General features: G+C 44.4%; 2 protein-coding genes across 6 annotated transcripts in view; both read left to right on the top strand.

Annotated features, from left to right (window-relative positions):
- The window catches only part of MORN2 (MORN repeat containing 2), a 34007-nt gene extending 28825 nt beyond the window's left edge, over positions 1–5182 (top strand). The window contains exon 5 of the mRNA XM_083176070.1: positions 5036–5182. Coding sequence (XP_083032196.1) covers positions 5036–5108 — 73 coding nt within the window. The 3' untranslated portion in view covers positions 5109–5182. The remainder of the gene's footprint in view (positions 1–5035) is intronic.
- Positions 5123–26918, top strand: part of ARHGEF33 (Rho guanine nucleotide exchange factor 33) — a 62968-nt gene continuing 41172 nt past the window's right edge. For 4 of the 5 annotated variants that reach the window (XM_083176064.1, XM_083176065.1, XM_083176063.1 and 1 more), the window contains exons 1-2: positions 5123–5328; positions 25649–25698. In XM_083176064.1, the coding sequence (XP_083032190.1) occupies positions 5262–5328; positions 25649–25698 (117 nt within the window). In that variant the 5' untranslated portion in view covers positions 5123–5261. Of the gene's footprint in view, positions 5329–20909; positions 21401–25648; positions 25699–26918 lie in introns of those variants that run through there. The other variant, XM_083176066.1, reaches the window with a different exon arrangement.

Below are 26918 nucleotides of genomic sequence, written 5' to 3'. Positions count from 1 at the left end.
TGCCAGGGGGAGTTACATGCTCATTCTAAGTAGGCGTTACATGTTTGTTGCCAGGGGGAGTAATATGCTTATTGCTAGGGGGAGTTACATGTGCATTGCCAGTGAGCATTACATGCTTGTTGCCAGGGGGAGCAACATGCTTGTTGCCAGGGGAGCTACATGCTCATTGCCAGGGGGGGTTACATGCTCATTGTCAGATGGGATATTCTTTGTTAGGGGGAGTTACATGCTTGTTGTGGGGGGGGGGGGTTTACATGCTCATTGCCAGAGGGGATTTTCATGCTCCATGCCGGTGGGGTGGGTTATAAGCTCATTGCTCAGTGTTCCATTATACTGGTTTCTCAAAAAACAGTGCTTCATTATTCTAGGATGCCAAGGGTTGATGTTTCATTATTCTTGGATACAAGTCACTGTCTAGGATCCAATGTTCAATGTTTCATGATTCTGGCATCCAAGTGATCAATTATTCTGTTATCCTAAGTGCCAATGTGCCAATATTCCAGCATGCCAAGAGTTGGTGTTCCATTATTTTACTATCACAAGTGCCAGTGTCCCATTGAGCAGGATTCCCAAGGGATTGTTATTCTGGGATAACAATGGTCAGTGTTCTATTATTCTAAGATCACAGGTGTCAGTCATACATTATTCTGGGATCCCCATGTTCTATTCTAGTATCCCGGTGAACCATTATTCTGGGAAATTAAGGGTCAGTGATACATTTTTCTGGGATCTGAAATATCAGTTTTCCCATTAATGTTTTGTACCAAGTGTCAATGTTCCATTATCTTGGGGTCCCAAGTGCCAATGTTCCATGATTCTGGGAGTGTCATACTGCCCTTATTCTGAGAATTCAGTTGTTATTTTTTTACCTGAAAGTGTCCCAGTTGTGTAGCCCAACCATTTTATCCATCTGCCATTGGATGAGGAATACTTGTGCCTGTAATGTTTGAACAAACTGCTGACCTCCCTGTCAAAGTGTTTTGTTCATTTGCTATAATAATGATTATAATAATGATTTTCATTTATGTATTTGGGAATTATATGATTTATTTCTCTTTTTGTCTCCCTATTAACACCATGTAAATGTTGGATGATTTTGTTGCCGAAACATGCAGTTAAGCTGCGTGCATGGAGACACATTTGTTATAGTCACATGCTGAATTATTGTAATGAGAAAGCACAAATAATAGTCACTCGTTTTGTGCATGCAACATCTGTATGTTAATAAACTGAAATAATTTGTGTGTGGGGGAATTATTATGTGTTAAATATATGACATTATTATCATGTAATATAAATACAAAGAACATAAATGAAAATTATTGAAAATTATTGTTGGGACACTACTGAATAAAATCAAAGTTCTTTTTAGGACTTTATAATTTAGGTGAATATTAAAATTGACTCTCGAACCAGGTTCCAAGTGGCTCATCCTCTGTGGGTTGCAGATGTAGTTAGTGACGCCTCTCCTCTTACATGCACTAAGACCCTTAAACTAAGTGACTGAGATTCACATTGGCCTTCATCTAAAATCTCCTGTAAAGTCCACTTGTTGCCTCTCATGGTGGTGTTTAGATGTTCTAACATTGTTCAGCTTGTTCAGTGATATCCGTGTACTGTCGTTATCTATCCTGTGAGGTTGCTGTACCCAGCCTTTCATTACATGCATAAACAATTGAGACACCCTTAGAAGAGCAATTAGCTTTAGACTAATACCAACACATTATCCATCACCAAAGTGTTTAACAGGTTCAGTGAAACCTGTGGTTTTTTGGCCCCCCATAGCAAAAAATGGGGCTGCTTTCGGGATTTGGTTTAGTCTGTCTGAGGCAGGTGAAACAAAATCCCATATAAACCATGGCACACCCTGATTTATCGGACCTAATTGGAAAGCCCCCGATTATCTGCAATCACTGATAGGATAATTTGAATACTGTCCTATAAGTACAAAGGTACAACTGAGCAGTATACTACAATACTAATCTTAAAAATGCTAAGGTACAGTTACTTGGCTTTAATGCTTGTATCCCGGCTTCTTATCCATAACTAGCAGTGTGCGAGTAGTTCTGTTGGATAGAGGGAAGAGTTTTTTGGGGTGGCACCATTGCTGCCTTGGTACTTGTGTATTATCATGGCGCCCACGAAATCGGCTGAAAATCGGCCGCAAATCGCATGGTAAAATCGGATGCGATTTTGCGGCCGATTTTTGGCCGATTTTCGGGCAATTTCCGCCCGATTTTCGACCAATTTTTCACTTTTTTCCGGCCGATTTGCATGCTGTTCAATCATTGCACACCTTGCACACCCCTGATTTCCATCGTAGTGCATCGCATGCAATATAGTGGCATGTGATGCATGCCATGCGATGCATGTGAAGCGATTCGATTTGTAATTGTAAAATCACCCTGATGGGTGCTTACAATGTTAAATGCACCGCCATTGTTAACGCCACCCCTACTATCAACGCCAACCCGAAGCGTGGCGAGCGTAGCGAGCTCGCGAGGGGCGGCGGTACGCGTCCTCCGACCTTTTCATACCCCCACTATCCACGTCGGCGTGGAGTTGATTTTAGATAGTGTGGCGAGCGCAGCGAGCCACCGAGCCCGAAGCGTGTCGAGCGGACGCGGAATACATGTAAAGTAATCCGCGTCCCCTCGCCACGCTTCGGGCTCGGTGGCTCGCTGCGTTTGCCACACTATCTAAAATCAACTCCACGCCGACGTGGATAGTGGGGGTATGAAAAGGTCGGAGGACGCGTACCGCCGCCCCTCGCGAGCTCGCTACGCTCGCCACGCTTCGGGTTGGCGTTGATAGTGGGGGTGGCGTTAACAATGGCGGTGCATTTAACATTGCGAATCACATCGCATCGCATGCCACTTGCTGGCATGCCTTGCTATTGCGATATTTAATTGTACAATCAGGGGCATTTTCCCGAAAATCACATCGCATACCATCGCATAGTACCTGGGGGTGTGCAAGGATGGAATAACATGCAAATCAGCAGGAAATGGAAAATCGGCAAAAAATCACATCGCAGATCAAATCGGCCAGAAAATCGGCCGATAAATCGGATGCGATATCGGATGTGATTTAGATGAAATCGGGTGCCGTGATAATACACAAGTACCGCTGCCTTCACCCATGGCCCTTGCTTCTGGCTGGATGCTCCAATTATGCACACTGCAGTCTGTGCAGCTGCTTGGAGAGTCCCCTAGACCACTTGACAGTGTTGCATTTCCTTATGCTGGTGGCACCACTGTCTCTGTGCAATGTTATGCTCTTAGAGGGCAAGGCTGGCACAAGGTGCCGCCCTCTTACAGCAGTGGCTTGCTTTCAAACAGTTTGGTAAATAGGCAAATGCAAAGTGGGTACCAAATTGCCTGCAGTCAAACTCCACAACCTGGCCATTGCCCACAACATGTAGCATACAGGGTTGAGTTGAGCTGCTGTACATGCCCAATGGCATCAGCTTCTCCTACAAAGTTTGCCCTGTGTTGATCTGAGCGCTCAGTCAGTGTACCTGACCAGAAAGCAGCTGCTACCAATAAGAGATGGCATCTTAACATGAGGTGGGAGAATGTGTATTCTAAAGTCTTGGTTTCCTACAGCCTACAGCCCTGTACATCGGTACGATTCATTTTCTATTCAATCCGGATTCGATTGGGATCGAATCGGGATCAAATCGCACAGCACGGTGTACACATTTGATTTGAACTATATAGTACAGAGCTGTACTATATAGTCTTGCCCGCACAGTCTTTTTTTCTATTCGATTTTAATGCTGCGGGGCTTGCGCATCGGGATCGAAATGGCATCGAATACAGCTGAAACCTGTTCAATGTCTATTCGATTTAGAATTTGACTATATAGTCAAAATCGAATCGACACCTAACACATTACCCTAACCATCCCCATTGGCAGCCTAACTCTCTAACCCTAATACTGCGGGAGTCTGTCTGCATTGTGACCAACCGCAATTCTACTGTCTACTGTCTACTATCTACTGTCTTGCCTCCCCCTCAGACTCCAGTACACACCCCAACGTTGCACAGAGCTGAGGACTTGGTTAGTTGAATGGCGCCTATATATACTGCTGAGACTGGCTGGGCATATTGCCACATTTATCAGCTTACCATTACTGTTTATATCTGTAGAATTATTACATACATTGAGTATGGGGCAGGCTAAACATGGTTACAGCTAATTATAATTACTTCATGGGGTGGTCACACTCACTATAAATAAAACATTTTTACACACACACTTTTCTCTGAAATTATATATATGCTCCTGGGGTCAGTGTCCTGCGCTTTTCCCTGTGTTCAGTTTATGCTTTCTCTGTCTGTGACATTATCATCTGCTGTTTGACGTCTCATCTGTTCCTATCCGATATTACTTCTTTCTTAAGACCTCTAACCCAGACTATATGAAGCAGGGTTACAGTTATCTGCCTGCAGCCACTGCTCATTTCGCAGGCCTCTCAGGACTTGTAGCTTTATTTACACGCAGGTTTTAAATCTAATGTGCCTAGAACAAAAAATTCACCATTACGCAAACCTTTACTGCAGACATATATGTAATATTGTATTAAGTATTTTGTATTAAAAACTCCATCGTTTTGTATTTACAAAATAATCTACAGACCTACTAATTGTTGCGGTGAGATACCGATCATTGTGTAACTCAATACATCAGTCACTGTACATGTAGTGATGCTGGCAGGTCAAAGCTCTGAAGTGCTGTTGAGGGCAAAGGTGTGGTGCAGTGCAGCTGCAATGAGGGAGGAGGTGGGGAACATCCTCATCTGTATAAATCTCCTTCTTAGCATCTCAACCAGCCTTAGCTTACAGAAATTACCTCTCTACTTAGTATTTTGTATCCTGATGTGGACAGATGTCTAAGTACAGTATGTATTATATATATATATATTTATTCACGTACATGTGTGTGTGTGCGTGTGTGTATGAGACATCACAATGTATATGTAAGGCATTGCCTGGCATAAAGTGTTAATGCATTGATATTACTTTCCCAGGACTCCTTACTTTGGGGAGTGTAAGAAAGAGCAGCCTCTCCGTGTGCCTGTGTTCTGCTGCCTCCTGAAGTGAGCACATTGCTTTGATTGCTGAGTCTGAAGGTTATGTAACAAGAAGAGGAGTGCATTATTTCCTCTCGCCTCTAAAGCCAATGACTAGCTAGTGACAGTTCTAGCCCAGGAGCATTGAGCTGAAGGAGGGCTGCAGTCCTGCCATTCTCCTTACATGCACCTCCAACTGAGACAGAGCTGTCCTCACAGACGCTCTATAAACCGCACTGAAGAGACCTATGGTGAGTTGCGCTTTTGTCAGCATTTTATTTTCATTCAGAACATACCATTATCATTTTGTAGCATTTTTATTTTAGACTGTTGTATTTTAGGGGTATTTGTTTAGCAAGCAAATTATTTATGTTAAAGTGTATACATTCATATGCACACATCCTGATATATATATATATATATATATATATATATATATATAAAAATCCCATTTATGATGTATTATTGATAAATGTTTCAGAGCATCATCAGGTCAAATGGCATGTAGAAAAATGATTGTTACAGAATGTTATCTGGAAACAGCTGAGTTACAGTAGTTCTTGCATTGATGCCAAACTACAGAGACTCTTCTATGCTCTGTCTGTGTATAGTGTCTCCTCTCCTCTCCTGCCTGCTCTCTCACTTTGGGGAAGGGGAGGGGGCAGGGAACAGTCATTTTTTTTCCTATATTGGGAAAATTATTGGTCAAATTAGCACCTAGTACTGTTTTCTTGAACAAGCTTATTTTAACCTTATTAAAGGTTATTTATTCATTTCCACTGAAGATAGAGTCACTGTCACCATATAATGGATCATTCACACTTTGCTCCCTGACATTATTTTGTAGGTTTATTACAGATGTTCTTTCTACAATGAATGAACAAAATATCCAATCTGCTTTGTGGTAACAAAGATAGGACTTTAAATACCTTTTATAACCTGTCCTCTATAACCAGTTAAAACTCCTGATATGTAATATTGTATTGGTCGATTGTTCCTGTATAGGCTGAGTAAATGACATTTTACATTGTTAATTTTGCCAGGGGGTAAAAATGGTGAGATAATAGCTCAAAAAGTGTGACTGATACTGAGCCAACTAGAACTGAACTACTGTATTCCTGTTTTGCATTTTGACAACTTTACTTCAGGATTTTTGAGAAAGTATAAATGAATTTAAGGAACATTTAAGACAAGTGTTTTTTTTGTGTGTGTGTTAAGGGGCATACAAGCGGGTGATTTTTTTGGCTATTTTCTACGGGATCTTTCTAGATCCTACAAAACCTCCATGTGTGATGCAAATAAATTGTTTTAAAAAAAAAGTTTACACGCACTATGGAGCGTTCTGATTTTTCTAGATTCTCTACACCTGCTGTATACTTTGGTATGGTTTTTTTCTCACCTGAGTGCTATTTGGGACAGAGAAACTTTTTCCTACATCTCCAACTCTGGGACTTGTTGTTCCACAAGATTCTGATTCTGACTATTTTGTTTTTGTGCATAATCTTTATTTTATTTTTTATACAGTATATGTATAGTTGTGCTCATAAGTTTATATACCCTAGCAGAATTTGAGATTTTCTGCCCATTTGTCAGAGAATATGAATGATAACTCACAAACTTTTCTTTCACTCATGGTTAGTGGTTGGGTGAAGCCATTTATTGTCAAACAACTGTGTTTACTCTTTTTAAAGCATCATGACAACAGAAACTACCCAAATGACCCTGATCAAAAGTTTACATACCCTGGAGATTTTGCACACAAGTTGACACAAACGGTTTTGAATGGCTACCAAAGGTAACCATCCTCACCTGGCATCTGTTTGCTTGTAATCAGTGTGTGTGTATAAATGGGCAGTGAGTTTCTGGTCTACTGAAAGACCCTTGCATCTTTCATCCAGTGGTGCACTGACGTGTCTGGATTTTGGGTCAAGCAAAAGAATTGTCAAAGGATCTGCGGGCTGTATAAAACAGGAAAGGGATATAAAAAGATATCCAAGCAATTGAAAATGCCAATTAGCAGTGTTCAAATCCTAATTAAGAAGTGGAAAATTAAATATTCTGTGGAAACCAAATCATGGTCAGGTAGACCAACAAAAATTTCAGCCACAACTCCCAGGAAAATTGTTCGGCATGCAAAGAAAAATCTACAAATAACTTCAGCTGAAATACAGGACTCTCTGAAAAAAAGTGCTGTAGTTGTTTCAAGATGCAGAATAAGGAGGCATTTAAAGAAAAATGGGCTGCATGGTCGAGTCACCAGAAGAAAACCATTACTACGCAAATGCCACAAAGTATCCCGATTACAGTACTCTAAACAGCACAACGACAAGCCTCAAAACTTCTGGAACCAAGCCCAGGCACACCTTATTGTCCAGTACCCCCCTTACTGCGCAACACACGCCTAAGTATTTCCCCCAGCATTGAATCCCCTCTGCCGGGTTACCTGCCAATGGCGGTTTAAGACTGCATGACTTGCCTGCCGCTGTCAGCCTCCAGCCCTCATGCCCGCCTAGGTTGAGTTCATGGCAGCCAGGTGCAGGGTGCTGCGGGCCTGTGGCTACAATGCCCTGCCCCTTGCAGATTCAGGCCCCTCCTCCACATACATTACTGTGCCCTGAGTGATGCGCTGATATTACACCGCTCACATGGCCATCCCAACGCCCGCACTCCTGCCCGTACTCACGCCTGCCCAGTGACATACCATGACTCATGCCGTCACCGAGCAGGAGCCAGCTCAGCGTTCCTCTTAGAAGGATTTTTGGAAGAGCAGTAGTAAAAGTCTTAACTGTGAGTGTCTGCTGCAGGCAGGCTGTTAGGGGAGAGAGGGCCAGCCCAGAGAGAATATAATGTTTATCATCTATATACAGGTTGAGTATACCGTATCCAAAATGCTCGGGACCAGGAGAATTTTGGATAACGGATTATTCCGTATTTTGGAATATTTTAATATTTCAATGATGTATCTTGAGGTATCTTGCATTTATGATGTATAAACACATCAACCACATAAAATACACACAAATATATTTTATTTGTTAAAAAAACAAGGTTTCAAAACATGAAACAAAATTTGTGTACTATCTCAGATATTGAATCTTAATGCCAAGCAATCATTTTCTAGTACATATATAGTGCCAGTTACATATCATGCCACCAGTAGTGCTGTTTCAAATGTCCCCAGTGGGTTTTTAGCAAAAAAAATAAATAGTTTTGTCACTTTGTGGAATGTATGGTTTTCGGAATAATTCGGATAACGGATATTCGGATACGGGATACTCAACCTGTATATGTCTAGTGTCTGTAAGTCTCCAAAACACTGCCATCTGCTGGCAGAGAATGAAACTACATCTCTTTCTCACACATGCACATACACAGAAGGTAGCATGCTTCGAGTGGGCTTACTAGTTACTAGGGCTTACTATTTATATAACATTAATATAAGTAATAATTTTTCAATAAATTTCAATATATATGGGTCAATTTGGGTTAATTTGGATTCACCTGGGGACCACCGATGCTGATCACGGAGCCTGGGAATCACCATAATGGGCATCATTGCATAGTTTGCATTGATGCCCATTAGGTGGTGATAGACACGCCCAGAAGGCGGTGATAGACACGCCCCTCCAAAGATGCACCCCCTAATAAAAATGGACTGTGCATACCTATGGACACAATGTTCCTCTAAAACTCCTCTCGACTTTCAGTTTTCAGCAAATGCAGGCAGGAGGTGATATGCAGGAAGGGGATGGTAAGCAGGCAGGATGTGATATGCAGACAGGGGGTGGTATGCAGACAGGGGGTGATATGCAGGCAGGAGGTGGTACGCAGACGGGGTGGTAAGCAGACAGGAGGTGTTATGCAGACATGGGGTGGTATGCAGGCAGGGGGTAATATGTTGGCAGGAGGTGGTATGCAGGCAGGGGGTGATATGTAGGCAGGAGGTGGTATGCAGGCAGGAGGTGGTATGCAGGCAGGGGGGGATATGTAGGCAGGAGGTGGTATGCAGGCAGGGGGTGATATGTAGGCAGGAGGTGGTATGCAGGCAGGGGGTGGTATGCAGGCAGGAGGTGGTAAGCAGACAGGAGGTGGTCCGCAAACGGGGTGGTAAGCAGGCAGGAGGTGTTAGGCAGACAAGGGGTGGTAAGCAGGCAGGGGGTGATATGCAGACATGGGGTGGTATGCAGGCAGGGGGTGATATGTAGGCAGGGGGTGGTATGCAGGCAGGGGGTGATATGTAGGCAGGAGATGGTAAGCAGGCTGGAGATGTTATGCAGACATGGGTGATATGCAGGAAGGGGATGGTAAGCAGGCAGGATGTGATATGCAGACAGGGGGTGGTATGCAGACAGGGGGTGATATGCAGGCAGGAGGTGGTACGCAGACGGGGTGGTAAGCAGACAGGAGGTGTTATGCAGACATGGGGTGGTATGCAGGCAGGGGGTAATATGTTGGCAGGAGGTGGTATGCAGGCAGGGGGTGATATGTAGGCAGGAGGTGGTATGCAGGCAGGAGGTGGTATGCAGGCAGGGGGGATATGTAGGCAGGAGGTGGTATGCAGGCAGGGGGTGATATGTAGGCAGGAGGTGGTATGCAGGCAGGGGGTGGTATGCAGGCAGGAGGTGGTAAGCAGACAGGAGGTGGTCCGCAAACGGGGTGGTAAGCAGGCAGGAGGTGTTAGGCAGACAAGGGGTGGTAAGCAGGCAGGGGGTGATATGCAGACATGGGGTGGTATGCAGGCAGGGGGTGATATGTAGGCAGGGGGTGGTATGCAGGCAGGGGGTGATATGTAGGCAGGAGATGGTAAGCAGGCTGGAGATGTTATGCAGACATGGGTGGTATGCAGGCAAGGGGTGGTATGCAGGCAGAGGGTGTTATGCAGGAAGGGTGTGGTATGCAGACAGGGGGTGGTATGTAGGCAGGAGGTGATATGCAGACCAGTGGCATAACTATCGTCCCGCAACCCCCGCGGTGGCGGGGAGGCGCTGAGGGTATGTGGGCGCCGGGGGGGCTGCGGGACGATAGTTACTCACTGGTTGCCTTCTGCCGCCGGTGGTTTTATTTGCACCGGGTCCCAGCTCTCCCGAGTCCCGGCAGCCGCAGCGCTTCTAATACAAAAAGGTGACACTTGGAAAATGGCTGCCCCCATACCGCAGACAGTTTTTCGTCTGCAGTATGGGGGCAGCTATTTTCCAAGTGTCACTTTTTCATTAGCAGCAGTAAACGGGAGAGCTGCCCGGGACCCGGCGCAGACGGATGCGGCCACGCCGGCCAGAGGTAACACACACATACACACAAACACGTCACACATACATACAAACACATACACAAACACAACCAAACCCCCCCCCCGCCGTACCCCGGCTCCCCTCAGCTCCGTTTTTTCTTACCGGGGGGGGGGGGGGGGGGCGCCTCCTGCATTGTCGGCAGGGGGGCGCAGAAAATCTAGTTACGCCGCTGATGCAGACAGGGGGTGATATGCAGACAGGGGTGATATGCAGACAGGGGGTGATATGTAGGCAGAAGGTGGTATGCTGACAGGGGGTGGTATGCAGGTAGGGGTGATATGTAGGCAGGAGATGGTAAGCAGACAGGAGGTGTTATGCAGACATGGGGTGATATGCAGGCAGGGGGTGGTAGGCAGGCAGGGGTGATATGTAGGCAGGGGATGGTATGAAGGTAGGGGGTGATATGTAGGAAGGAGATGTAAGCAGGCGGGAGGTGTTATGCAAACATGGGGTGGTATGCAGGCAGAGGGCGTTATGCAGGAAGGGTGTGGTATGCAGCCAGGGGGTGGTATGTAGGCAGGGGGTGGTATGAAGGCAGGGGGTGATATGTAGGCAGGAGATGGTAAGCAGACTGGAGGTGTTATGCAGACATGGGTGGTATGCAGGCATGGGGTGGTATGCAGGCAGAGGGAATTATGCAGGAAGGGTGTGGTATGCAGCCAGGGGGTGATATGCAGACAGGGGTGATGATATGCAGACAGGGGGTGATATGTAGGAAGGAGGTGGTATGCTGGCAGTGGGTGGTATGCAGGTAGGGGTGATATGTAGGCAGGAGATGGTAAGCAGACAGGAGGTGTTATGCAGACATGGGGTGATATGCATGAGAGGTTTTTGTGTGAAAAATCCCTTGGCGCCTATATGATTAGAGAGAGTCGCCTGCTCTGAGTTGAGGGATATTTCCCTAATATCCAAATACGTTAGAACCACAAAGAAAAAAAGATTTCAACTCAAAAATTGGGCGCCCCTCTCTCGGATCTGATATGGTGATAACATTAAATGTGAGGAAATAATTTAACAGGTATACTTCCCCTTTAAGTTGTACTTCTTCAAAAAGGCTTCACTCCTCATATATCCTTTTCTCTCTCGAGGGGAATTATTGGAATTTCCATATAATAGAGATGAGAGATAAAAAATAGATATCCAAACATGTGAAGTATGTCTAAATTCAGAAGGTTATAGTAAAAAAAGGGGGATATAACGGTGGCGTACCACAACTCACTATAGGTAAGTTGGAATACTCTTATCAAGGTATCTTTCCTTAAAAGCAAATCGTACTCACGATCAAGTATGGATTTTCAAATATATAATGGTTTCTTTTCCGTCTCTTTTTCGTAATACTTTTATTTTGCAAAAAACGGTATCCAATAAAAAGTACAAAAGACTTGTGACAAATTTTTAGGGTGAAGGCAGTGCGGCTGTGAAATCTTCACACACGGCAAGAATCCGGATCTTAACTGCGTGTGGACTATCACTTTTCACTCACCTTCTTCCCTTGTAGTCTGTTCACAAGCTTTCAATAAAATACACATGCACTAGTCCAGCAACAACAACATGTTTCGAGATGCTTCAGATCTCTTCATCAGGTTCCTGGCTAGTGTTGACTTTCTGCTCTGTTTATATAGCTACCGGCGTCCCACTTCCGGTACTGCACTTCCGGTACCGGGACCTCCGTGAAAATCCTTCTAACTTATATTCTCCGCAATATTCAGCTCTTAAAATCTCCTTCAGGGCTAGACTTAGTACCGGTCTAGCTGTTTTTGTATTCATTCATTCTATTGCGGCAGTAAACAGGTACACGGACTTCTCCGTTTTCCTGACGGCAGCCGCACTTCCGCCCGGTTGTGACGTCACTTCCGTCTCACTCCATCCTGTTTCAGCCGCGTGTAGCTGGCGTCTCCGTATTTCCCGCCACTTTACACCCAAAATAAGTCCCGGACTGGCTTTACATATAATTATCTGCTGGAAGTTTAGGCGGATTGATTCACTCTCCCAATATAGAACTGTCTCCCAGTAGATCTGGAGCAGGATGATATGCAGGGGGTGATATGCAGGCAGGGGGTGGTAGGCAGGCAGGGGTGATATGTAGGCAGGAGGTGGTATGCAGGCAGGGGATGGTATGCAGGTAGGGGGTGATATGTAGGAAGGAGATGTAAGCAGGCAGGAGGTGATATGCAGACAGGGGGTGATATGCAGACAGGGGTGATATGCAGACAGGGGGTGATATGCAGGCAGGAGGTGGTACACAAACAGGGGGTGGGAAGCAGGCAGGAGGTGTTATGCAGACAAGGGGTAGTATGCAGGCAGGGGTTGATATGTAGGCAGGAGATGGTAAGCAGGCAGAAGGTGTTATGCAGACATGGGGTGGTATGCAGGCAGGGGGTGATATCTAGGCAGGAGGTGGTATGCAGACAGGATGGTATGCAGGCAAGGGGTGATATGTAGGCAGGAGATGGTAAGTAGGCAAGAGGTGTTATGCAGACATGGGTGGTATGCAGGCAGGGGGTGATATGTAGACAGAGGGAGTTATGCAGGCAGGGTGTGGTATGCAGACAGGGGGTGATATGCAGGCATGGGGAATATGCAGACAGGGGTGGTATGCAGGCAGAAGGTGATATGCAGACAGGGGGTGATATGCAGGCAATGGAAATATGCAGACAGGGGTGGTATGCAGGCAGAAGGTGATATGCAGGCATGAAGTGTTATGCAGACAGGGGGTGGTAAGCAGGCTGGAGGTGTTATGCAGACATGTTGTAGTATGCAGACAGCGGGTGGTATGAAGACAGGGGCTAGTATGCAGGCAGGGGGTGATATGAAGGCAGGAGATGGTAAGCAGGCAGGAGGTGTTATGAAGACATGTTGTAGTATGCAGATGGGGTAGTATGCAGACAGGGGGTGGTATGCAGACAGGGGGTAGTATGCAGGCAGTGGGTAGTATGCAGGCAGGGGGTGATATGAAGGCAGGAGGTGTTATGCCGACATGGGGTAGTCAGTGCTGGCCCCTATTTCCAATACATAGAAATATCCGTTTTCGTGTTGGACCGCTGCAGATTCAGCTCTTTGAAAAGCCGAATCTGCATTCAAGGAAACAATTGCCAAATTTGCAAATTAGCACCCGTTTTCGAGGAAAAAGACATAAATCGGCGAATCCACATCTTTTCCGACTTTTGGAAAGTTTTAAAAGGCAGAAAAAAAGAACATGGAATAGATCGGATGCAAATTTGATCTATTCTACGCGCAAACAGATAATATTTCCGAGGATCAGAGATATCTGCCGGGATTGAATACCCCCTTAGTAATTCTAATTTGGTCGTACCTTACAATAATAGATAAAAAAACTTCACCCTTTGCAGTCCAAAATTTTTCAAACAGTCTGGTTTAAATGTGTAAATTAATTGTATTTTTTTTTTAATTCAGAAATGATCTACATTGAATGTTGAACGTTGTTAATGTTCTTATTTTAAAGTGGATCTGCTACTAGCGCTAGGGCTGCTGAGCCTGACTAGACATTGGATTTGAAAGGGTTAAACAATTTGGTCTATAAAAAATATTTTCAAAGCTACATTATACACAAAGGTCCTATGTATCATACTGTACATTTATAAGGGAAATACCAGTGTTGTCAACATTGTTTAAGCTTTGCTGCAGTGTTTGCCTCTAATTATGATCTTTTTTTTTTTTTTTTTAAATAATTTTTATTGCAAAGGATGAATACGACAATATGAAATGTCATTGAACATCATTGTATATTGCATACATTTTCAATTTTTCCTTTTCTTTACATTTAATATTGATTACAACTATGAGTTTGAAAATTGTACAATAAAGATTCTGTATAAGTATAAATTATATGCATTAATATTTGTACATTTTTTAACCTGTAAGGGATATATTTTTAGTAAATATGCAATGTATTAACCGGATCTTGTAACTATTACTTTTGTGTAAAACAAACTTCAATAAATGAGATCTCTAATTATGATCTTAAAGTTCAGCCCTTCATGACATTAGAGTGAGGTGTAATTAGTGTGTATCTGATAGTGTTCAGCACAGTGATAAAAGTGCCGCTACATTCAGCTTGTTGGTGATGGCTCCTATACCGAATAAAAGCTCTATAGCTCACTACGCATACTAGACTCTCAGTGACACAAAAGAGTATAAATAAAACACCATGTGGCATGTCCTTAATCGCTTTCCAAGATCCGTAACAGACATCTTTGCACATTCACATTAGCAGAGAGAGCTTATTTCTGTCGGTCCTACATTTTACTCAGTCTTTATTTAAAACTCAAACTTTCCTGTTTCAGTAGCCATCCTGTAGCAGCCACAAATACCTAACTGTACTTACTCTATAGTCATTCATTGGAGAGAAGCAAAACATCTTCAGGAAGAGATTGTGACTGGAGGTGACTGATGAAATGAAGGGAAAACGGGGGTGAACATTATGAGAATATACTGTAGGAAATAAATTATTAAGTAGAACAGATGTGAAAGGTTGTGTGTGGTATGTACAGGGCATCCAAACCCTGAAGAAAGAGGCTGGGGGTAGCCTCACAGTTTCGGCAGTGCTGGGCATGACCAAAGACATGCCCATTGGTCCAAGACCCCCTACACACACACACACCTAAATTTAGGAGGTATATAATAGGGAGTATTAAGGCCTGGTTTAGAGACAGACTCTTCTTTCAATGCACATTGCAGCTGCAATGTGTAACAATGTTAATGCTGTAGGAGGCGTCTGTGGGAAAAAGATGCCTTCTGCCAGCATCTGCAATGCGAGTGCTGTATGTGAAGATTATGCACTGCATCACCAAGGTGACCATCGGACGCAATGATAGCAGCCATTCTGGCTATGCTTCGGCGATGCCAATACTATTCAGCCAGGGAATGGAAGTCTGGATTAGAAGACACAGACCAAGGCCTTTGCACTATCCCATTTTCATGCTCTATGGGGGTTAGTCTGGTTGATTCGCAAGGCTGTGAATTTGCAGCCTTGTAAGTCCACCAAACCCCGTCCAGCGAATGCCAGGCTGCCCCCCCCCCCTGCAGCATGCGTTCACACGCACTGGCTGCGAATGGATGTTTAACATAAACATGATGTTGCTCTGAGGTAACCTTAAATATGCATGGGCACTGTGAAAGAAGTGGGCGGGCAGCTGACATCCAGTGATGTCAGCTGCCTGCACACAATATATGAGCCATGGGGTACATGCGAGCATTATACACATGTGCAGCAGTGTGTACTGCTGGAGATTCAGTGAGTTTTGATAAGAGATGTGCAGAAAAGGTAGCCAGGTGAGGCACTGCCTCACCTGCCATAGACTTTTTACTCCATCGGTTTAACTATAAAAATGATTCGAATAATAAAAATAAGATTTTTTTTTATAAATTATTTGTATTGTTGACATACTTTATCAATTCAAAGCACTGGCATATATGCTAGTATGACAGGAAAGGCTGTGCCTCACCTGCCTCACCCCACCGCACACCAGTGCATGAAACGCTGGGTGATCCCATGGCCAAGTCCCCTGCCCACAATGTTGGGTGCATACACCCGGCAAACAGTTTGTTCACCGTGGCTGCACGCACCCTGCATCTGCACATGCGCAGGCGCAAAACCTCGGCCCCATGCGAATGAAGACCTGAATGAGAGGCAGGAGGCACTGTGCAGAACTGGTTCTGCTCATGCACAGTCCAGCCACCATCGAAGATGTACACAAATCTCTGAAAGTCTGAATCAGGCCCTTAGAAACATATTTTGATGGAAAAAGAACCACTTTGCCCATCTAACCTGCCCTAAAAACATGTACATGTACACACTTATACTCTAGAATGTGAATATACACTGCACATAGGGCAATGCAGGGGTGGAATTGCCAGAGGCAATGGAGTCAGTTGTCGCTGGGCTCCCGTCCTGAAGTGGGCATACGCTTCATTGTCTCCTGCTCCGTGTCCTAGAGAAGCCACCGAGTGGAGCGCGGATTGTGATCAGGGGGCGTTGCCGCTCTTCCCCCACACCTGGACTCGATGCTCTGGTCACAAGATGCCCATGTAACATCTGACTGCGACTCTAACCCAATCTGACAGGAGAACTGAGATACATTGTGCCCACTCAGAGAAGACAGCAGTGCTGCTGTTATTGTTTGTGCCAACAGTAATTGGGAGAACAGCAGGCAGAGTAAGTGGAAGCCCTAGGGGAGTGGAGACGTAGGCAGGGTTTGGTGGTGTATACCATATTCTTTGTCTCTTTAGTAAAAAACAACAGGTTGACACATGAAGGTAGACATGGCTTAAGTCAACACATGCAATAGGACGACATGGCTAAGGTCAGCAGGGTTGGACTGTCGAAACAAGAATTAGATCGATACTGGCAAGGTTGACAGTCAAATGGTGGACATGAGTTTTTCACATTTTTTTTGAGCCGACATATGTCAACAGGTGGTATTTCATGCCCTACCATATACTAGGGCATGTAGGTAGAATAGTGCCCAAAGCATGGTGAACGCAGCTAGCCATGTGAGGGGACTCGGTCCACTTTGACCGAGTTAGAACATCCCGCCCAATATATATATTTTTAAAGTGAATTAAGATCAGTTTGTGTGAACAAAGGGACCTTGTTACAGTTTAATTGTAGCACTGTGAAGAGTGTCCGGACTTTCGGAATTGCCATATGGCTTGGGTAGTGTACTATTGCAGAAGGCAAGGCTCTGCATCTAGTGGCTGCGTTGTCCAGTAAAGTAAATGGTGTTACGTTACCATATTACTTTGGTGTTGTGATCTATTATTAAAGAGTCATTATGAAATCAAATGCTATGTTGGAGGATCCCAGTCATCCTAGTTATGCTATATTTGAGAGATTACCATCAAACAGATGTTTTGGAGCTGTGCACTCCCACAAAAACGCTTATATAATATTTTCTTTCCTACTGCTGTGCACATGTTACATTTTTCAAAAATGTTCTTACTTGATTTTTATAGAAATGTAAACTGTTGCCAGGGGCAAACGCAGGATTTTCAGAAGGGGGTTTCCAGAGGGGCGGAGCAAAGCACGGAGATGGACACTTAGGTGACCCAGTATACGCCGGGTCAGTTAAAGTATTATAGATAGACCAAATGTATATAAATAATAATAATAATAATAATAATATATATATATATATATATATTTGTATACATATATATACACACACACACACACATATATATATTATACATATACATACATATATACATACAGGGGCGTCAACAGCAGTGTAGACCCCTGGGCATAGCAATGTATTGGGGCCCCCACCGATCCTCCAGCAGTAGGGGTGGGGGGAAAGCTTTGATGTCCTACGTGTGGTAGGGGATATTATATCAACCGCTCAGCATGTAGGGCCTGGATCAGTACTTTCCACTAATTACCCCTGTACTGCACATATGGTGGGAGAAGGGGCCCTGATACATAACTTCCAGTGTGGTAGAGGATGTTTAATATGCAGAGGAGTGGGCTTATTATTCATAATTGTCTGGTGGGAGGACAGCTTGCTTGACTGCAGATATCTCCAGTTCCCAGAAATAGATTTCTTAGATTTTAATGAAATTGAATGAAAAAAAAAAAAATGGTATTGGGGACTAGGGGATCAGAGTTCAGGAGGCAGAGCAATCTGCCAACGAGTATATAAAACTACATACCAGGTGTGTGGAGCTGGAGCAGTAACCAGCTGCTTGAAGGCCGATAACTCTGGTTCTGGGAACAGTAGAGACAAGCTGCTAGTGTCCGTCAATGGGGGAGAGTCCCAGCTTTCGGAATATACCCTCAGAAAAACTCTAAATCAGACAGAACCTGAAATATCTGACTGGGAAGAGCAATTAATAGGCTTGGATGGGGACCGATAGGATATCGCGGTCATCGCGGGCATTGAATGCACTAAAAAATCGGGTGCGACGCGATGCCCGCGATTTCTCATAGGGAACAATGTTAAATTTCTCAATTGACCCGATTTTACTGTTCAATGCCTCAATTGACACGATTTTTCCATAGGAAACAATGTTAAATGGCCCACAGAGGCCAAATAGCCACCCTGAAGTGTGAAATGGCCCCCACAATTCTTAACGCCACCCCACGATCAACGTGAACCGGAAGCGTGGCGAGCGGCGGCGGTACGCGTCCTACGACCTTTTCATACCCCCACTATCCACGTCGGCGTGGAGTTGAGAATAGAATAGTGTGGCGAGCGCAGCGAGCCACCGAGCCCGAAGCGTGGCGAGCGCAGCGAGCCCCGCGTGGGGACGAGGATACCTGTGAAGCCCGCGAAGGGACGCGTTTACCTGTGAAGGTATCCGCGTCCCCTCGCGGGGCGCACTGCGCTCGCCACGCTTCGGGCTCGGTGGCTCGCTGCGCTCGCCACACTATTCTATTCTCAACTTCACGCCGACGTGGATAGTGGGGGTATGAGAAGGTCGTAGGACGCGTACCGCCGCCCCTCGCGGGCTCGCTGCGCTCGCCACGCTTCGGGTTCACGTTGATCGTGGGGTGGCGTTAACAATTGTGGGGGCCATTTCACACTTCAGGGTGGCTATTTGGCCTCTGTGGGACATTTAACATTGTTTCCTATGGAAAAATCGTGTCAATTGAGGCATTCAACAGTAAAATCGGGTCAATTGAGAAATTTAACATTGGTCCCTATGGGAAATCGCGGGCATCGCGGGCATCGCGTCGCACCCGATTTTTAGTGCATTCAATGGCCGCGATGCCCGCGATTTCTAGTGGCGCCGTGAAAGTAAAGAAGTACCTAAAATTGTTATACCCATGGAAAGAGGAGACCCTCAGCTTTCATCCTTGTGCCCTTAGAATCCTGGGGGGTTTCTGGGTACTCAGAAACCCCCCCTGCGTGCGCTACTGGTTGCTTGTTCTGTTATGTGGTATGTTTTACTTGATTTTTTAGAATGATATCCCTTGGTGCTTGTTAATGAAAATAATGGTACTCAACTAAATTTATTGCCCAATGAATCCACTTATGAGGACAGTTGTCATCATTATTAACACATATATGCTCCAGCCCTAAACTGCACTTGGTTCAAAGGATCCTCCAGAATTGGCTGGATCTCAGTTTACAGTAGTTTCATCTTGGGATATCCGCATTTCCATTACCGTACCCAGTAACATCCTGAATATGAAACTTCAAACGGACTCTCAAGACCCACATCTTTACCAAGCCCAGCCAACTCTCATCCTAACCAGTGGCGGTTTCTACCTACAGGCTGCAGGGCTGCAGCCCCCCAGGTAAGATCCGCCACTGTGTGAAATCAGATGTGAGACTGCACTGGCTTCACTGTGACTGGCAGTGACTTCCTATTGGAAGTCCAACCTGCCAGTCACCCAAGGCAGTCCCATTGGGACTTGCTCCTTCTAGGGGATATAATTATTCTAATCAAATAATTATAGAGAGCGCACTGAATTAAGCACAAATCTTTATTAAAAAACAATAGATAAAAAAAAAACTCATATAAACGATCACAATTATTCAATAAAATATAACAATAAAATCAATATGATATAAAATAGTTATAGACCACTGGGCAATCACTGATGCCCCACACAATGCTATATGAATAATGTCCAGTTGCTCTTACCCACTAAGGATGATGTTATGTCCAGTAGCGGGGAACTTGTAATTGAGTTTGATGAGATATGAGAAGACAAAGTCCATCCAGTAAGTTTATGGAAATATGTGATGTTTGATTGGGGGGAAAAAACGGAGGGGGATTTGTAGAGATGAAAAGGTGACTCGCAGAGCAGCCTCGCTGTTGGAAATAGATGTATCTGTGCTACAACCGGCAGATGATGGTAATGAGCCGGGAGCACTCCATAGTGAACCAGCGCCGCGCCGCTGGTTCACTATGGAGTGCTCCCGGCTCATTACCATCATCTGCCGGTTGTAGCACAGATACATCTATTTCCAACAGCGAGGCTGCTCTGCGAGTCACCTTTTCATCTCTACAAATCCCCCTCCGTTTTTTCCCCCCAATCAAACATCACATATTTCCATAAACTTACTGGATGGACTTTGTCTTCTCATATCTCATCAAACTCAATTACAAGTTCCCCGCTACTGGACATAACATCATCCTTAGTGGGTAAGAGCAACTGGACATTATTCATATAGCATTGTGTGGGGCATCAGTGATTGCCCAGTGGTCTATAACTATTTTATATCATATTGATTTTATTGTTATATTTTATTGAATAATTGTGATCGTTTATATGAGCTTTTTTTCATCTATTGTTTTTTAATAAACATTTGTGCTTAATTCAGTGCGCTCTCTATAATTATTTGATTAGAATAATTATATCCCCTAGATTTTGTTTTATCGGATCCCCTGCTGGGAATCCATTGGGAGCTGCCATTTAATATATTGTTTCTTATATTAATTATTTAATTAACCACTTGCGCCCGATTATATATTACATATATATTTGGACTTGCTCCTTGCCTCCCTCTATGGACATTACTGTACCGAAGAGGCTACTGCGCATGCGCCAGTCCCTCAACGGTGATCAGGACAAGCAGTCGGGGACCTGCGGGGACCAGCAGCAGCGGCACCGCCCTCAAAAAGGTACAAAGGCATTAACATGCAATGGTAATCACTGTACACAGCATAACTTAATAAATGCCCCTAGCTATCACGGAAGGATAGTGAAAATATGGAAATTGAAATATTGTCATTGAACTAGGTGGATCCACTAGAGTTTTTCCCATATCATATAACACTGACTGCCCATGATGCAGAAAACAGCTATAAACCCATTAGTCCGCATGTCACTGCATGTGAGTTCAACATCTTCATTTTCAACATACACAGACTCAATAAACGCTTTATACTCTTTCTGAAAACAGGCATTGGCTGTCATGAAGCATCATTGAACTCACATGATAGTTACTGCTGTGATTGCTGTCCCATGAGAGGCACTCAGAGAACAGAATAGCACTGTGAAGGGTGATCTGTACTTCTCCAGGACAGGGCAAACAAGCTATGGACTCAAACAAGCAAGAAGGTAACCTTGTTGTAACTACCACTGGCTGGGTCCCAGCATGGGGAAAACAATAGGGACAACATTTCATTGTTTAACACATTGTTTTTAAATGAGAATAAGCTTAATTTATATGACTCAGATGTTAAGATACTTTATATAACACATTATACTCAGAGAGTCTTGGTCATCGATATTTACATGTAAGGCAACAGAGAGGAATATATACCTCATAACTGTATGGAAACATAACAGAATTAAAATGTATAAGGATAGTAAAATATATGTGGCTTGTGTACTCTACAGGTTTGTGTTTGCAAAAAGAAAGACTAATTAGTAATTAATGAAAATGAGTAATTGCCTAAGTAAGTTTTCTGTTATTTAGAAGTATCATTATACAATGACTAGTTTAGTTACAATCCGTATGATTGTTTAGTAGTGTTATATGAGGCTATCTTTCATATGTATAATTTGTGATAACTATGTATTTGGGGTCCATTCAGTTAGAAGAAGGAGGGTGAGTTACCGTCGTAATGGTGTAGAAATGTGGCCCACCCCCTCATGACCCAGTTTTGCCCCAGCCCCTAAAGGGCTGCAAACAGAAACCTGTAAGTCTGGCGGTGCTGTAAGTGCAGCACTTTCTGGCATCTGATTGAATCAACCTCTTTATGTTGGAAGTTGCATTAACAAATGTAATAAGTCTGATGCCATGAAGAATTTAAAAATAAAAGACAAATTATAGTATTATACTATGTGGGTTTTTTTAAGTGACAATAAGTATTTGCTGGGTATTGTGGTACATTTTATATTATTATTATTCTCTTATTCTGAAATGAACCAATTTGGTGCTTTCTCGGGGTATAAGGTTAACAAGCAAAAATCAGAGGCACTCTCTTTACATACCCCACATAATATCAGGATTTTCTTGGAAACCACTTACAAATACCAATGGCGACCTGCACAAATTCGCTTTTTATGAATTTATAACACCAAACAGTATTTCCATCTGTTTCATGCAAATTATACCCCCTTATTTAACAGCTACACAGGGACATATTGAAGTGGACTCCACTTTCATGGATAGGCAGACTTAAAATGAATGCTCTCCCGCAACTTTTATATTTATTCCAAACTCTCCCGGTTGGGATTCGACTACATGTCAATTACAATCTTTGTAAACTTTATTCGGCAAATTTATCTGGGCTACTTAAAAAATCTCAGCTGAGCTATTTAATTTTATATAAACCTATCATCAATGGTGGCCTTGGCCTCCCCACGCCTTCATTGCGACACCTTTTATTTCCCCCTGGGTTCTCTGACAGATGGTGCACATTATGGCTTTCTTCTGGGGTTTCACGTTTTTTACATGTTTCTGGTAACTCTGCCCCGGCTACATTTGCAGACTCTCAAGAACATTATACTCTCCCCCTACTTTTCACTTCTCTTATTTACAAATTAGCTATGTTGTACAGGCACAATGCCACACTAGGACACTACGCCAGCCTTCCCTGTTTGAACGTCAGTGTATGTACTCCTTAGGATGTGGGAGAGCCATCTCTGTACTATATAATTCCATTCTAGCCCCGGATTACAACTAGATCAATGGTGGCCAACCAATCAGATGCAATGAGCCCAAAAATATGTTATGGTAAGACAAAGAGCTGATAACATGCAGGAATGGGCGTGGCCTAGCTCCCACAAGGCCATGCCCCATATTTAAATGGTTGTGGCATAGCTCGCACAAGGCCATGCCCAATTATTGTGCTCACACCTTTGGAATGACATTTGTAGGAGCATGGCCTTCTGTCAAACCTCAGTATTTAGTTGGTGGTAAAAAAAGCACATTCAAAATTTCGATTGGACCTCAGACATTCTGAGCAATTATAGGATTACGAGAACGTCTGATGATGCAGTGCAACTTTTAGTGTACTGCAGTGGATTACATGTGCCGGCGTGTCTCTGAGTAGGCCCATTGTCTGCGGCATTAGCATAAACACACAGTAGTGGCTGCAACAAACGTTATTGCCACTAGTGCACCTCCATCCACATCTGAATAAGGACCACAGTTTGGTGATGAGATCCAAAAATCCTTGCCCTATTATACTTCTCATGTTATGTTCCAAATGAAACTCAAAGAGAGGAAACATGTCAGATCTAGCTATAAAAATGTTTTGCTTACTTTAGTCGTTATCTGTTTCATGAACTGTTTATAACCTGTTTAATAAACTGACTACATGAATTTACACAATGGACAAATGTTGGCAAAGTTTTGGTATGGTGGGTACTTATTTTCACATTTGGTGGGAGTGCCCTGTGATCCAACAGTTCTGGTCAATGGCAGTAAATTTTATGTCAGCTGTTACCTCCTGCACTGTACCCTTACATCCATTAATTCTTCTGCTTCATGGCCCCCTGCGTTTGGCGTCAAAATTGTAGAACAAACTAATTATACATATGTGTAATGCTTCCAAGCTCCTCATAGCCAAACATTAGAAATTCTTACAATCCTCAACTACAACTGCATTGATTAACCCTTTGCAGTCCAATCAGGGCAGCCGAGAGGAATGCCGGGCCCCAGTAAAATTTTTGGGGCGTGGCCTAAGTGTGGGTTGTGGGCACCTCCCGCACTTAGGCCACGCCCCCAAAATGTTTAGAGGAGGGTGAAAGAAAACTCTAAAAACTGTAATCTCAGCAGCAGCACACACCTACAGCATGTGCTGTGCTGACAGCAGGCTCAGCATGACCTCTCATGCTGTCAGTGAGACACTCATGCTGAGCCTGCTGTCAGCACAGCACATGCTGTAGTAGTGTGTGCTGCTGTTGCTACCCGAGAGGGCTGGAGGGGGAAGGGAGGGGTCAGACCAGCAAGCCTTGGCCCGGGTAATTAGTACCGATCACCCCCCTCCCCTCTCGGCTGCCCTGAGTCCAATTCATTTTTTTAATTCAAACAGTCTAATTACATTTAAAAAAAAAAATTAATAGACAGTATTGAATATCACAGGCAGAGTGGATCCTGGCACAGCACTCAGCCACCAACCCACAGGCAGCAGCTGTACTGGGCCAACACGGTCTGAGCATTTGCCCTTCAGCCCCTGTCCTGCCCGGCTGCCCCCCTGCCTACATCGGCTGCCCCTCCGTCCGCTCCCCGACTCTCACTAAGCGGTGGGATCCAACTTTCAGACAGGTGACGCCCGACGACACCTGCATTCCCTTCGGCTGGATGTCTCCTCGGCATGAAGCTGACAGCGGCCCCTGTGCTCAGTGCACACAGCAGGGGTGCCCACAGGTTTGGGATCCACCTATCCTGGACATGCAGGAAGGAGAGCGCGGATCTCTAGGGGGGTATTCGCCCCTTTCACCCTCCTCGGTATCTGTTCCTGATCTGAAGAAAGACACGTGAAAAGGTTTCTAGAGGTCCAAGAAGTATGCAGAAGTGACCTCAGCTTCATGTTGGACCTGATACTAGCACCAGGCCTGTCGAGTCTGACTCAACGTTAATAGGCTCCTCTATGGAATATATTGCTTATCTTTTAAATAATACTTTATCTACGTATCAGCTGGTTCGGAGTCCCTGGTTGACTTTCTGCAGTCAAGCCACCATCAGAAGAGGGGTCGAATTCGGACCTATGGGTGCAGGTCTGAATCAGCCCCAGTGACTGTAGATATACGTGTTTGAGAGTGGAGCTGACCCATGTGCAGGCTCTGTGTGGGCCCTCTGCTCTCTGGCAGCGGAGTAGGCTTTGCCAGAATCTGTGTGGAAACATGGCCACCTAGATTTCTCTACTATACTATATGTGCAAATCGCAGGGAACATGGCCACCTTGATTTCTCTACTATACTATATGTGCAAATCGCAGGGAACATGACCACTGCCACACTTTCCCAGTGATGTCTGCTGCTCTGCGGTGCCGTCCGATGCAGGACTTTGGAGAGGTAAGTATAATCACATTGGTGCAGTGTATGCAGTGTGGGCCCCCTGGACCCAGGAGCCTAAGCGCCCGGCACATGCTGCATCACATTGGCCAGGTCTGTGCTAGGAGCACTTGTAGAATAAAGAATCAGTGTACAGTAGAGCTCTTTGTTTTACAGTTTCTAATAGAGTCTGTCAGTTGTGATGTATTTAATGTAAAAAGTATTTGATATTGATGGCCTGCTACTGAGCAGGAAAGCCCAGAGGTAATCAAGTGATGTCTTTATCATCTACCATATGTTCCTAATACGTGTTGTAGGCAATGTGTATTTTATAGGTCACTGTCTTTGTTTCTCATACAGGGGAGAGTGAAAATGTCTCAGTAAGCAGTCTGCCAGCTCAGATATATCAGGTAAAACTAAAAGTAACCAAACTATGGGGGTTATTCAGACCTGATCGCACTGCTGCGATTTTGCAGGCCGGGTGCTTATCGATAGACTGCATATATGTATACGTAGTACCGTCTATGCACTAGGCCATCCTGTGATAAAATCCTGATCATTTTTTTAGCGCTGGCGGTACTCAAGTTGACTGACAGGAAGCCAGCGTTTGTAGGTGGTAACTGGCCATTTTCTGGGAGTGTCCGAGAAAACGCAGGTGTGCCCAGGCGGTTTTGGGGAAGGCGACTTTTGACGTCAGCTTCACCCCCGATCAGCTTTTTTCTATAGAAGCCGCTGAGTAACTCCTGGGCACAGACTGCACACCCTGGGATGATATGATGGCGAGAGGCTTGCAGCTAATCAACGATCCAGCTAATTTTTTCAAGCCATGATAAGCAATTAGCAGGCATGTACGGGGCGGGATTTCACTCTGGTGGGGCAGCGTATATCTGATTGCAGGGCTCTGCAATTAAGTATTTCAGCAATCAGGTCTGGATAACCCCCTATATTGTAAACATGTGGTATTTAAAAACATTCAAATATATGTTTACTTTGTTATAGTTAATTAGCATGGTTTTCTGCTGTTTTTGGTCATAACTTTTTTTTTTTTACCCCATTATGGTTTTTTTTTGTAAACAAAATAATCATATTTCCCTGTCAGTGAGAAATGCAGCATTGTAACGGTGGGCCTTATTCACAAACGGACTTTGAAAATGTGTCTGAAAAAAGTGGCATCTCTGTGTCCTATTTAGAGTCAGCAATGCAAATCTCGAGCTACGCCCTTCTTTGGCTGCGCCTCTCTTCCCTTGTATCTGGCTGCGAAGACACTGGATTACCACTGGAAGCGTGGCTTCACTGTCATTATACAAAATCGCAGCACACAATATAGCCATATTACAGTTAATGGCATGGCAAGATCCCAATTGGAATGGATTGATGCACCTGCAATGCTTAGCAAAGCACAAATCTACTGGATATAAACAGTTTTTTCGGTACTTATGTATTATCTGGGCTCCCATGTTAAATGCACCCCATTTTTTCATACCCCTACTATCCAACTACGCATGGAGTTGATTTTATATAGTGTGGCGAGCGCAGCGAGCCACCGTGCCCGAAGCGTGGCAAGCGCAGCGAGCCCCGCGAGGGGACGCGGTCTCATAAGAAAAACGGGAGCCCAGATATTACATAAGTA

Source organism: Crinia signifera, chromosome 3 (assembly GCF_055691185.1).
Source record: "Crinia signifera chromosome 3, ASM5569118v1, whole genome shotgun sequence".
NCBI lineage: Eukaryota > Metazoa > Chordata > Amphibia > Anura > Myobatrachidae > Crinia > Crinia signifera.
Note: the sequence above shows the minus strand (reverse complement) of the source record. Positions and strands in the feature narration are given on the sequence as shown.